This window comes from Amblyraja radiata, chromosome 19 (assembly GCF_010909765.2).
Source record: "Amblyraja radiata isolate CabotCenter1 chromosome 19, sAmbRad1.1.pri, whole genome shotgun sequence".
Taxonomy (NCBI): Eukaryota; Metazoa; Chordata; class Chondrichthyes; order Rajiformes; family Rajidae; genus Amblyraja; species Amblyraja radiata.
The window spans coordinates 8,624,366-8,637,096 of record NC_045974.1 but is presented as its reverse complement, the minus strand read 5'-3'; the positions used below and the strand labels follow the sequence as shown (position 1 = coordinate 8,637,096).

At 44.1% G+C, this 12,731-nt stretch overlaps 1 protein-coding gene across 5 annotated transcripts in view; it reads right to left on the bottom strand.

Annotated features, from left to right (window-relative positions):
• Positions 1-12,731, bottom strand: part of ptprz1 (protein tyrosine phosphatase receptor type Z1) — a 193,041-nt gene that overhangs the window by 87,441 nt on the left and 92,869 nt on the right. For all 5 annotated transcript variants that reach the window (XM_033037615.1, XM_033037614.1, XM_033037616.1 and 2 more), the window contains exons 3-7: positions 9,828-10,007; positions 8,581-8,729; positions 4,346-4,441; positions 2,964-3,030; positions 1,566-1,723 (exon numbers count right to left, since the gene is read on the bottom strand). In XM_033037615.1, coding sequence (XP_032893506.1) covers positions 1,566-1,723; positions 2,964-3,030; positions 4,346-4,441; positions 8,581-8,729; positions 9,828-10,007 — 650 coding nt within the window. The remainder of the gene's footprint in view (positions 1-1,565; positions 1,724-2,963; positions 3,031-4,345; positions 4,442-8,580; positions 8,730-9,827; positions 10,008-12,731) is intronic.

Below are 12,731 nucleotides of genomic sequence, written 5' to 3'. Positions count from 1 at the left end.
TGCTCACAATATTCCAAATGCGGCCTGACCAGCGCCTTGTAGAGCCTCAGGATTGTGTGACTTCTTTTACTGATTTAATTTTGGATGAATGCGTGCATGCGTTATTAAGATGCTAACAGAGACATCTGAAGTAATATCATTAAGGATTTGTGTGATTAAATTTCCTTCTTTTTACATTTGAAATACCGCTTGAGATGTTATTGGTAATTTAAAAACACAAAGAATCACGCTGAGCTTGGAATATGTTGAGACCTTAATTTATTTATCGAGCTCAGATATTGCTATGAAACTATAAGATTAATTTAAACGATCCGATAATCTGCCGAACCCAGTGATTAAACAGCAAATCCTTTGCGAGGACAATATAATTTGCCTTTGTCGACCAATTTAATCCACATTATTAATATTAGCTGAAAAGGCTGAACACCAGTGTAGACTTTAGTGTGCAGGAAGGAACTGCAGATGCTGGTTTGCACCGAAGATAGGCACAAAATGCTGGAGTAACTCAGTGGGACAGGCAGCATCTATGGGAGGAGGAGGAGGAGGACTGTCTGAACTGTATTGCCTTCCACCGCAGTGAAGAATGCTGTGGTGGATGTCTGTGTTGAATTATGTTGTGTGTTGTGTCCTTTTTTAATTGTAACGCCGCATGGTAAATTACATTACATTTCAAAGACAAATAAATCTGAACTTGAACTTGAATCACCACAGTGTTGAAAGCCAAGGTCACCACAGGAATAAATACAAGAATCTAACCAAACACTCAACTAGATCCATTATGAACTTAGTTCAACAACTACAGCCTTAAAAAATATAAAACATCCATTGTAAGACGGGTCTTGTGTAGAAGGGGCATGTTGGGTCGAAGGGGCCTGTTTCCACGCTGTATGACTCCGTGAGATCATGGAGATACTGTGAAGGTTGGAAATACACATGTTGCTGCCAAGATCTATTGACTTGCTGAAGAATTTTAAGGGAGGTCATATAGATGTGTGTGTGTGTGTGTGTGTGTGTGTGTGTGTGTGTGTGTGTGTGTGTGTGTGTGTGTGCGTGTGTGTGTGTGTGTGTGTGTGTGTGTGTGTGTGTGCGTGCGTGCGTGCGTGTGTGTGTGTGTGTGTGTGTGTGTGTGTGTGTGTGTGTGCGCGTGTGTGTGTGTGTGTGTGTGTGTGTGTGTGTGTGTGCGCGTGTGTGCGTGTGTGTGTGTGTGTGTGTGTGTGTGTGTGTGTGTGTGTGTGTGTGTGTGTGTGTGTGTGTGTGTGCGTAAATATAGAGGTTTGTTTTCTCTTTTCTGTATTCATTATGCACAATAGATTATTTGCAAACTCTAACCTTTCTAAAGGTCTTTCTTTTTTATTCTGGATTTTAATTCATGTATTGTGTTTTTTTCTTTTGAATATATAATTGATGATGCTTTTAAAGTGATATACTAAGATTTTATATGTATTTTATGATGGAGTTTTTTATGCAATATTGTCCCTTGTCTGGACCTCGAGTCCGAAATAAAAGTTCATTATTATTATTGTTTCATTGCTAAGAATTTTTGTGAAAATACAATTGAATTTTACCTGATTTTCAGAAATCGGCACTGTCTCTTTAAACACAAACCACTGCACCATTTCTGTGCAGGGAGGCATGGTGAGGGAGCCGTTGTATGTATAATACTTGCTGGTTGTGTTTGGGAGAAGATTCAAGAAAGTGAATGGCTCCACTTCAAACTGTTTTCCTGCAAAAAGGAGAAAACCTTGAATGACAATCCATGAGGAAAACCCATCACGAGGGAATATTAACACCAACATAAAAGATTCTCAGACACTGAAACATACTTGGCAGAAGATAAAAGGGAAGGGTTTAGTTTAGTTTAGTTCAGTTTAGTTCATTGCCACGTGTACCCAGGTACAGTGCAAAGTTTTGTTGCGTGTTAATCAGCGCAAAGACATGATTACAATCGAGCCGTCCGCAATGTATAGATACAGGATAAAGGGAATAATGTGAAAAACATTTAGTGCAAGATAAAATCCAGTAAAGTCCAATCAAAGATAATTTGAGGGTCTCCAATGAGGTCGATAGAGGCTCAGAACCGCTCTATGGTCATTGGTGTATAGACAAAAATCTAAACAACATTAGTCAATGGCTTTCATCAAACCTTTCCCGTTTATATTTGAAATTTAAATGGAGTTCAATCGCCTGCTGGGGAGAAATTGTCCCTGAATCTGGACATTAAAGATTCCTTTAATTTTATTACAATTGTTAAGTATTTCCAGTTTGCTTTTTTTTAATTTTTTTAATTAGGTGCAGGAGTAGGCCATTCGGCCCTTCGAGCCTGCACCGCCATTCAATATGATCATGGCTGATCATCCAACTCAGTATCCCGTACATGTCTTCTCTCCATACCCCCTGATCCCCTTACCCACAAGGGCCACATCTAACTCCCTCTTAAATAAGCCAATGAACTGGCCTCAACTACCTTCTGTGGAAGAGAATTCCAGAGATTCACCACTCTCTGTGTGAAAAATGTTTTTCTCATCTCAGTCCTAAAAGATTTCCCCCTTATCCTTAAACTGTGACCCCTTGTTCTGGACTTCCCCAACATCGGGAACAATCTTCCTGCATCTAGCCTGTCCAACCCCTTACGAATTTTGTAAGTTTCTACAAGATCCCCCCTCAATCTTCTAAATTCCAGCGAGTACAAGCCGAGTCTATCCAGTCTTTCTTCATATGAAAGTCCTGACATCCCGGGTCTGGTGAACCTTTTATGTACTCCCTCTATGGCAACAATGTCTTTCCTCAGATTATTCTGGAAGTATCATTAAGTATTTTTCACTGTACTATAAAAACATTTCTCAATGATGTTTAATGAATTCTTGCACCAGCAATTGAATAGATATAAGTACTCTGCATGATTAAGAGTGTTCATATGTTCTGTATATTTCTTATCGCTAACCTGATTTACTCACAAAACTTACCATATCTGCTTACCATATCCACTCCGTGAATTATACTATCATAATTCATGTTGTCCACCAGACCAACCTGCAAAATATGAGGCATTTTTAACCATTTGCAATTTAGTATACGCATCCTAAAATTGTTAGAGGCTGCAGTTTGGTGATTAAGTATAGATATGGATGATGTTAAAGGGGGGCATCTTTTTTTGGCATGTTGTTTGTCAGTTTGATTTTAATGCGAAGGGCGGCACGGTGGCGCAGCGGTAGAGTTGCTGCCTTACAGCGCCAGAGACCCGGGTTCGATCCTGACCACGGGTGCTCTCTGTACGGGGTTTGTACGTACTCCCTGTGACCACGTGGGCTTTCTCCGGGTGCTCCGGTTTCCTCCCACATTCCAAAGATGTGCAGGTTCGTAGGTTAATTGTGCTTTGATAAAATTGTAAATTGTCTCTAGTGTGTGTTGGATAGTGCTAGTATAGGAGAATCTCCGGTTGACACGGACTTGGTGGGCCGAAAGGCCTGATTCCACACGCTATCTCTAAAGTTTGAATAGAAGCAAGTGTAAAAGTGTTTATTTATAATATGCATCAGATATGAACTGAACTCTATCTTACTCACCGTAGATAGGTTTAGATTATTCATGTTACATGTATCGAGGTATAGTGAAATTATTTTGTTTTGCATGCTGTCCAATTAAATCAGATACTACTATACATGAATATAATCATGCCAAACTCAAATATAATACTCAAAAATAATTTACAAGGATGTTGCCAGGACTAGAGGGTCTGAGCTATAGGGAAAGGTTGAGTAGGCTGGGTCTCTATTCCTTGGAGCGCAGGAGAATGAGGAATGATCTTATTGAGATGTATAAAATCATGAGAGAAATAGATCGGGTAGATGCATAGAGTCTCTTGCCCAGGGAAGGGGAATCGAGGACCAGAGGGCATAGTTTCAAGGTGAAGGGGAAAAGATTTAATAGGAATCTGAGGGGTAACCTTTTCACACAAAAGGTGGTGGGTGTATGGAACGAGCTGCCAGAGGAAGTAGTTGAGGCTGGGACTATCCCAATGTTTAAGAAACAGTTAGACAGGTACATGGATAGGTCAGGTTTGGAGGGATATGGGCCAAATGCAGGCAGGTGGGACTAGTGTAGCTGGGAGAAGTTGGCTGTTGTGGGCAAGTTGGGCCGAAGGGCCTGTTTCCACGCTGTATCACTCTATAATTCTAATAGGTAGTGTGAAGTCTAAATAGGTAGTCCAAATTAAAATGTTTGTCGACTTGGGGCGGATATGAAACAAGTGGGAAATAAATATGCAGCTTACAGCATTGAGGACAAAATAATTTTGCAGAAAGCGTTAATGGTTCTACTTACATAATGACGGCATTAGAACAATTACCTCAAATAAAACAGACAGAGCCTTCAGGCGGCCTTGACCCTGAACTGCATCATCAAAACTTTCAAAATGGTCTGATTCAAAGCAGAATATTTGCATCTGGAAACACATTTATAAGGGGGAAAAAATTTCAATCTTTCATGCGTAGAACAGTCATTATGTTTCAGAATATGCATCACATGAGCTATTTTACTTCACCATTTATTTGCACTTTTAATTGTCATTAAATATAAATATGCTTCCTTACCTTTACAACCTCTTTGAATACACTTCACACCACTTTAGTTTTGGTTCCCACATTCTAAAGACGTACAGGTTTGTAGGTTAATTGACTTGATAATGTTAGTGTGCGGGGATCACTGGTCGGCGCGGACTCAGTGGGCCAAAGGGTCTGTTTCTACACTGTATCTCTAAACTAAGCTAAACAAAACAAAAGTCACAAACCATGGTGTGTTCTGCCATTTACTTTGTGCTCTGGGTACAGAATTGTCCAATTCCCTGGGCAAAACATACATATGATTTTTTTAAGCACAAGTCACCTTGACTGTCAGACTGAAGAAGGGTCTCGACCCGAAACGTCACCCATTCCTTGCCTCCAGAGATGCTGTCTGTCCTGCTGAGTTACTCCAACCTTTTGTGTCTATTGTCCGATTGAAAAATATGAAATGCCTCAAATACATGGAGTAAACACTAGATTATATCAACCACTCTGTGATTTTGATTTGCTCAGTTGGTCCGTATCAATGAGGGTCTGAAGAAGGGTGCAGGAAGGAACAGCAAAAGCTGGTTTAAACCGAAGTTAGACACAAAAAGCTGGAGTAACTCAGCGGGACAGGCAGCATCTCTGGAGAGAAGGAATGGGTGATGTTTTGGGTCGAGGTCTGAAGAAGTGTCTCGTCCCAAAACATCACCCATTCCTTCTCTCCAGAGATGCTGCCTATCCTGCTGAGTTACTCCAGCATTTTGTGTCTATCTCGGGTCTGAAGAAGGGTCCCGACCCGAAACATCACCCATTCCTTCTCTCCAGAGATGCTGCCTGGCCTGCTGATGTACACCAGTATTTTGTGTCTATCTTTAGCCAATTCCATGGTTGCGTAAGGCTTGAAACTGCCAGAGAATATCCCTGATGTAAACAGATCCACAATGAGTCTGAAGAAGGGTTTAGGCCCGAAACATTGCCTATTTCCTTCGCTCCATAGATGCTGCTGCACCCGCTGAGTTTCTCCAGCTTTTTTGTGTACCTTCGATTTTCCAGCATCTGCAGTTCCTTCTTAAACACAATGAGTTAATGGCTTGTTTCAGAGATACAGTATAGAAACAGCCCCTTCGGACCACCGAGTCCACACTGAACATCAATCACCCCTTCACATTCGCTCTCTGTTCTCATCCTCTCCTTACACAAATGGGCCCCGACCTCGGGTGTCTCACAGAGGAAGAGGACTTAACTTTCTGGTGCCTTTCCCCACAGTGGAAAGTTTTGATTCTGCTGTGGGGGGGACGTTTGTGTTGAACTCTAAAATGTGTTGTGTCCATTTTATTCATTTTTTTTTTTTTTAACCTTTTTCTATGGTTTGTAATGGAACTTATTATTTAATTTATGTAAAGCACTTTGCTGTTATGTTGTCTGTTTATGCTGTCTTGTTTATTCTTCTGTACAGCACTTTGGTCAACATTGGTTGTTTTAAAGTGCTTAACAAATAAAGTTGGATTGGATTGGATTACAAACTGAGGGCAATTTCTGAGACGCGGGAAGAAACTTGGGCACACGGAGTAACCCACATGATCGCAGGGAGAATGTGCAAACTCCACACAGACAGCACCTTCGATCCTGACTACTACGGGTGCTGTCTGCACGGAGTTTGTACGTTCTCCCCGTGACCGCGTAGGTTTCTCTGGGTGCTCCGGTTTCCTCCCAACATTCCAAAGGCGGGCAGACCTGCAGGTTAATTGGCTTCTGTAAATTGTCCCTGCTGTGTAGGATAGAACTAATGTACAGGTGATCGCTGGTTGGTGCAGACTCAGTGGGCCGAAGGGCTGATTTCCAAACTGTATCCGTGAACTAAATTAAACTTTCTCAATTGCGTTTGTTCTGACCGCTCACAGAAATCACGTGCTTCTGAATTCTACGCACGTTCAATAGTGGGTTCGGCCGTGTCAGGGTAATTGTGCGTAACAAAGGCTTTCTCATGCTTTCGAAGTTCTCTCCCTCTGGGAGTTTAGAAAGAGGAAAGAGAAAAAAAACAGGCCAGAAGGATGAGGGATTAAGAGCTGAATGAGATGGCAGAGAGCCAGAGAATGGTCTAGCCCGAAGCTAAATGTACCCTAGTAACGTGAGTAACATTTGTAAACCAAAAGGCAGAAATTTCAATGGGAGGCTGCCCTATAATCACACTGATAGGTCTGCATAAGTATAGGGTGGGACTGGAAGACAAATCTTCCGGAGTAGAAAAGTATGGCAATTGTGAAATAACTTTAACACGCTAGTGTTTATTTTTAACTCCAGTCGATGAAATGTTTTACATTGAACATGTCAAGCGGACAAGATAGTTAAGACAGGTAGAATAAAGCATTTGAAATAAACTTGGACAGGTACATGGATAGAAACATAGAAACATAGAGAATAGGTGCAGGAGTAGACCCTTCGAACCAGCACTGCCATTCAGTATGATCATAGCTGATCGTCCAAAATCAGTGCCCCGTTCCTGCTTCCTCCCCATTTACCTACATTCCGCTAGCCCTAAGACCTAAACTTAACTCTCTCTTGGAAACCTCCAGTGAATTGGCCTCCGCTGCCTTCTGTGGCAGAGAATTCCACAGATTCACAACTCTCTGGGCGAAAAAGTTTTTATCCTCATCTCAGCCCTAAATGGCCTAACCCCCTTATTCTTAAACAGTGAACCCTGGTTCTGGACTCCCCCGACATTGTGAATATTTTTCCTGCATCTAGCCTGTTCAAGGAGAGGAGGAGGAGCCATCTTGGGGAATGGCTGCTAACCAGCAGCCGTCCGTTTAATTCATTTTTTTTTCCAGTTTTTCGTAAGTCTTGTTCTTCGTTTGTTGGAGAAATGGATTTCTGAATGTGGGGGGAAGGAGGTAATTATACTTCTAGGTCCCTACCTGGTCGGTGAGGCAACTTTTTCTCCGGGCTGCCCATCGACCCGTCCTCGTGGCCTATCAGCGGGCGTGGAGCGGCGTTTCCTGGCGGGGACCGCCCAGCACCTCGGCTTCGGTGGCGGCACAGCGGTGGAGCGCTATCGCGGAGCGGAGCGGGCGATGCCTTGCCTGGGTCGCCGCGCTGGATCGACGCGCTGGAGCTCCGGTGAGAGGTGACCGCCGAGTTCAACACCTCCGGGCTGCGGGTCTGCGGAGCGGAGCGGGCGGCGCCGTCTATAACATCAGGAGCCTGGGAGCTCCAAACCGGCGCGGCCTGGTCGGCTTCGGAAGCCGACAATCCCTTGCTAGGAAGCGGCCGTTCCAGGTGGCCCAGCCGCTGTGAGGACTCTCCCGACGCCGGGGCAACTCCACCCGGCCAGAACGGCCAGGAACATCGGGCCTCCGTAGAGGCAATAGCGGTGGCCTCAATAGGCCTGACTTTTGGGAGAACTGGGGTTGGGGACTGGAGTTTGTGCCTTCCCCCACAGTGGTAACCACTGTGGGGGGATGATTTTTCTGTGTGTAGTTACTATGTTAGTCTGTGTCCAAGATGGCTGTCGGAAGGGAGAGTGGACGCTGGCGCGCTTTAGCTGCCGCTGCTCTCTCTTCACATTGTGTTTTTTGATTTTTTTGATTTTGTGTTTTTGGAGCGATTTCTATCTTTAATTTGTGTATTGATGATGTCCTTATTATTTATTTTTCTCCGACTATATATTTTTTTCTCTTCTGTTAATCTTTGTAAGGTGTCCTTGAGATTTGAAAGGCGCCCGAAAATAAAATTTATTATTATTATTATTATTAATCCCTCAAGAATTTTAAGATAGGCAAGGTTTAGAAGGATATGAGCCAAACAAACGTAGGCGAGTGGGCCAAGCTATGGGGCATTTTGGTCAGCATGGACTAGGTGGGCCGAAGAGCCTGTTTCCATAACATTCGACCCTATGATTAAGAATCTGAGGGGAAACCTTTTTTGTCTACATATAGGGTGGTAGCTGCCAGAGCAGGCATTTAAGACAGGTACTATTACAACATCAATACAAGCAATGGTCAGAGTTACACCAAGTACAAAAGCAAGTTTTTATTACCTCCAAAGGAAATTTTCGCCCATCGATGGTATGTTCAGAGCCCTCCGTTGCATTACACTTTCCCCAGTGGAACAACATCTTGCCTGCTTTGTATCTGGATTTCATTCCTCCACCACTGATGTAGTACTCATCTGTCAGGTTCATTTCAACTGGAAGGCAAGAATAATAAAGGCAGCATTACAGATTCTACCAAAAATATATCAATGGAGACGCTCCACTGGGAAGAGGTGTCAGGAGAATAAGTTCCAATATTTTTTTTTTCTGAGGAAATGGAAGTATAAAGAAGTAAGATACAGCTTAATTGTCAACAGTTGGTCAATGGTCAACAGTACAGAGCCCTAGTGAGACCACACCTGGAGTATTGTGTGCAGTTTTGGTCCCCTAATTTGAGGAAGGACATTCTTGCTATTGAGGGAGTGCAGCGTAGGTTTACAAGGTTAATTCCTGGGATGGCGGGACTGTCGTATGTTGAGAGGATGGAGCGGCTGGGCTTGTACGGTCTGGAGTTTAGAAGGATGAGAGGCGTATCTCACTGAAACATATAAGATTGTTAAGGGTTTGGACACACTAGAGGCAGGAAACACGTTCCTGATGTTGGGGGAGTCCAGAACCAGGGGCCACAGTTTAAGAATAAGGAGTAAGCCATTTAGAACGGAGACGAGGAAACACTTTTTATCACAGAGAGTGGTGAGTCTGTGGAATTCGCTGCCTCAGAGGACGGTGGAGGCGGGTTCTCTGGATGCTTTCAAGAGAGAGGTAGAAAGGGCTCTTAAACATAGCGGAGTCAGGGGATATGGGGGAGAAGGCAGGAACGGGGTACTGATTGGGGATGATCAGCCATGATCACATTGAATGGCGGTGCTGGCTCGAAGGGCCGAATGGCCTACTCCTGTACCTATTGTCTATTGTTTATTAATTCTATCTAAACATTTTACTGATAGTTCAGGTCCAGGGGAAATCACCTCCAAAATGAAGCCTGAAGGAAGGAACTACAGATGTTGGTCTGCACCGAAGATAGACACAAAATGCTGGAGTAACTCAGCGAGACAGGCAGCATCTCTCGATAGGAGTGGGTGAAGTTTCGGATATCTGAAGAAGGGTTTCGACCCCGAAACGTCGCCCATTCCTTCTCTCCAGAGATGCTGCCTGTCCCGCCAAGTTACTCTAGCATCTTGTTTTCATCCCCAAAATGAAACTGCCCCGTTTATGATATGTGGAATTTAGTGAAATAGAAAAGGATGCCGCACCTGTTTTTCCATTGTTGTGAATGATTACTTTTCCTCTGGATTCGCGGTCCCAGCCTTCGAACGACAGCTTCTGAAAATTCACATTCACGTGCGTGAATTCTTCGTCAATGTTGATGGGGGATTGCTTCGGCCCCTTGCAACTTGGATATTTATTCAGCCAGTTCTTTTGGTTTAAGTCACCTGAGGGAAAGCATCGAAAATATCAGCAGGCTGGTCAACGATTGTGCCAAAGCTGGAATAAATGGACAGACACTACGCTAGGAACTGTAGATGGTGGTTTGCAAAGTGCTGGAGAAAAGGGCATGTTCCACTTACGCGATTTTCTTTTCGGAAACTTCCCGGTACCCGTCATGGTCTCAGTATGTTGCCGAAAATGTTCAACATGTTGAAAATCCAGCGGCAACCAGAGAAAGGTACGACCCTTTGGGCAACTACTCACGACCAACCATGTCGCGGTGGTGAATAGTCGCCCAAAGAGTCGTACCTTTTTCTGGTCGCTGCTGGATTTTCAACATGTTGAAAACTTTTGACAACCTGCTGCGACTATGACGGGTGCCGGCAAGTCGCCGAAAAAGTTGCGTAAGTGGGACAGGCCCTTAAACTCAGCGGGTCAGGCAGCATCTCTGGAGAACATGAATAGGTGACGTTTCGGGTCCCGACTCTTGTTTCAGCCACAATCTCTTTTCCAGCTTTCCCCCTACCCCCCACCACAATCAGTCTGAAGAAGGGCCCCAACCCGAAAAACGTCACCTATCTATGTTCTCCAGAGATGCTGGCTGATCCGCTGAGTTACTCCAGCGCTTTGTGTCTTTTTTTGTAAACCAGCATCTGCAGTTCCTTGTTTTTATACTCGGAATTCTGAGTAGTTTCTCGTTTAGATTTTATTTGTAGCGTTTCACAGAAAATAATTTCACTTAACCTGGGCACATGAGATAATAAAGTATAATTGAATCATTTCAACTATACAGATACAATGTGGAAACAGGCCCTTCGGCCCACCGAGCCTACACCGATCACCTATACCCTAGTTCTATCCTACACACCTGGGACAACTTACAGAAGTTAACTGACCATAAAATGTGCACGTGTTTGGAATTTGTGCAGGAACTGGGTGTCGCAGCAGTAGAGCTACTGCCTTACAGTGCCAGAGACTCAGGTTCGATCCTGACTACAGGTGCTTGTCTGTAGGGGTTGTACTTTCTCCCCATGACCTGCCTGGGTTTTCTCCGGGAGGTCCGCTTTCCTCCCACACTCCAAATTTTTGCAGGTATATTTGGTTTGGTTTAACTGTAAAATAATTGTCCCTAGTGTGTGTAGAATAGTGTTAGTGTGCAAGGACTGGCTGGTCGGCGCCGACACGGTGGGCTGAAGGGCCTGTTTCCGCGCTGTATCTCTAAACTAAACAAAACTAAACACCTGGAGAAAACCAGGACTGCCACGAGGAGAGCGTACGAACTCCCTACAGGCAAGTGAATCACTACATCCAGTTACAACCCTGGGCATAGCCTCATTTATGTGATATTGAGACTCAGATCATCTAATCTGCCCAGCAGAATGCGGGTAGGATTTCTGTTGTTGTTGCTTTGTGTACAAGCCACCAGATATTCTTTCTGTTGACCTCATTGGGAAGTAGGTGGATCGGGCTGAAATTAGGCTTGATCGAGAATGATAGGCAAGAGAATACTGCACACTCTGTACTGAGGCTCAGTGAAAATGTATGTATGAAAGAAGGCTTGGGCTGTTGAAAGTGGGCACAGGAGTTTAAAGTGGGGATAAAGGATGCGTCATAGCTTTGCCTGGTGTTCTTGTACACCCAGGAGACATAGAATGTCAGGAGACAATGGGATTTAATTGTCATATGTACCAGGAATGGAACATTGATGTTCCTACATGCTATGGCTTTTTGGGTGACACGGTGGCACAGCGGTAGAGTTGCTGCCTTCCAGCACTTGCGGCACCGGGGACCCGGGTTCGATCCCGACTACGGGTGCTGTCTGTACAGAGTTTGTACGTTCTCCCCGTGACCTGCGTGGGTTTTCTCCGAGATCTTCGGTTTCCTCCCACACTCCAAAGACGTCCAGGTTTGTAGGTTAATTGGCTTGGTTTTGATTTGATTTGATTCAATTTATTGTCATTGCACTTTTCAGTGCAACGAAATGGTTTAGCCTGCAGCCATAACATAGAATAAATAACAAACACTCAGCACAGTTTAAAGTCCCAAAGTCATAGTCTCTTCCCTCCTTGCTCTCCCTCTGCGCTGAGGCAATCCAAGCTTCCGATGTTGTGACCCCACCAGGTGAATGTAAAAACAAACTTGTCCCTAGTGGGTGTAGGACAGAGTTAATGAGCGGGGATCGCTGGCCGGCACGGACCCGGTGGGCTGAAGGGCCTGTTTCAGTGCTGTATCTCTAAAGTAAACTAAACAAAAATGCTTTCAGCTGTTGCCCTGATCAACACTTTGATGCGTAATTGAGTGGTGGGGAAGTTTGGCCGAAGGGCTCGTTCCCACGCAGTGTAACCATTCCTCTAGCATCACACACTCTCGAGCATGGTGAAGATGTTTATTAATGAAAGCTAAAACATTCTAAGTTTGATTATCATCGTCTCTACATTCCTGAGAAAAAAATATGCAAAGGATTGGCTTTATTGTAAAAGATTGGGCTAAAATGCATAAATTCAAAACAACAAGCAAATCGTTCAGTATTGTTAAGACACAAAAAGCTGGGTCAGGTCAGGCAACAGCTCTGGAGAAAAGGAATAGGTGGCGTTTCGGGTCGAGACCCTACTTCAGCCCTGTCTACACCCGAAACATGACCTATTGGTCTGAAGAAGGGTCTCAAACTGAACCATCACCTATCTTCGGTTTAAACCTCCATCTGCCATTCAATGTGGATATTCGTTTAA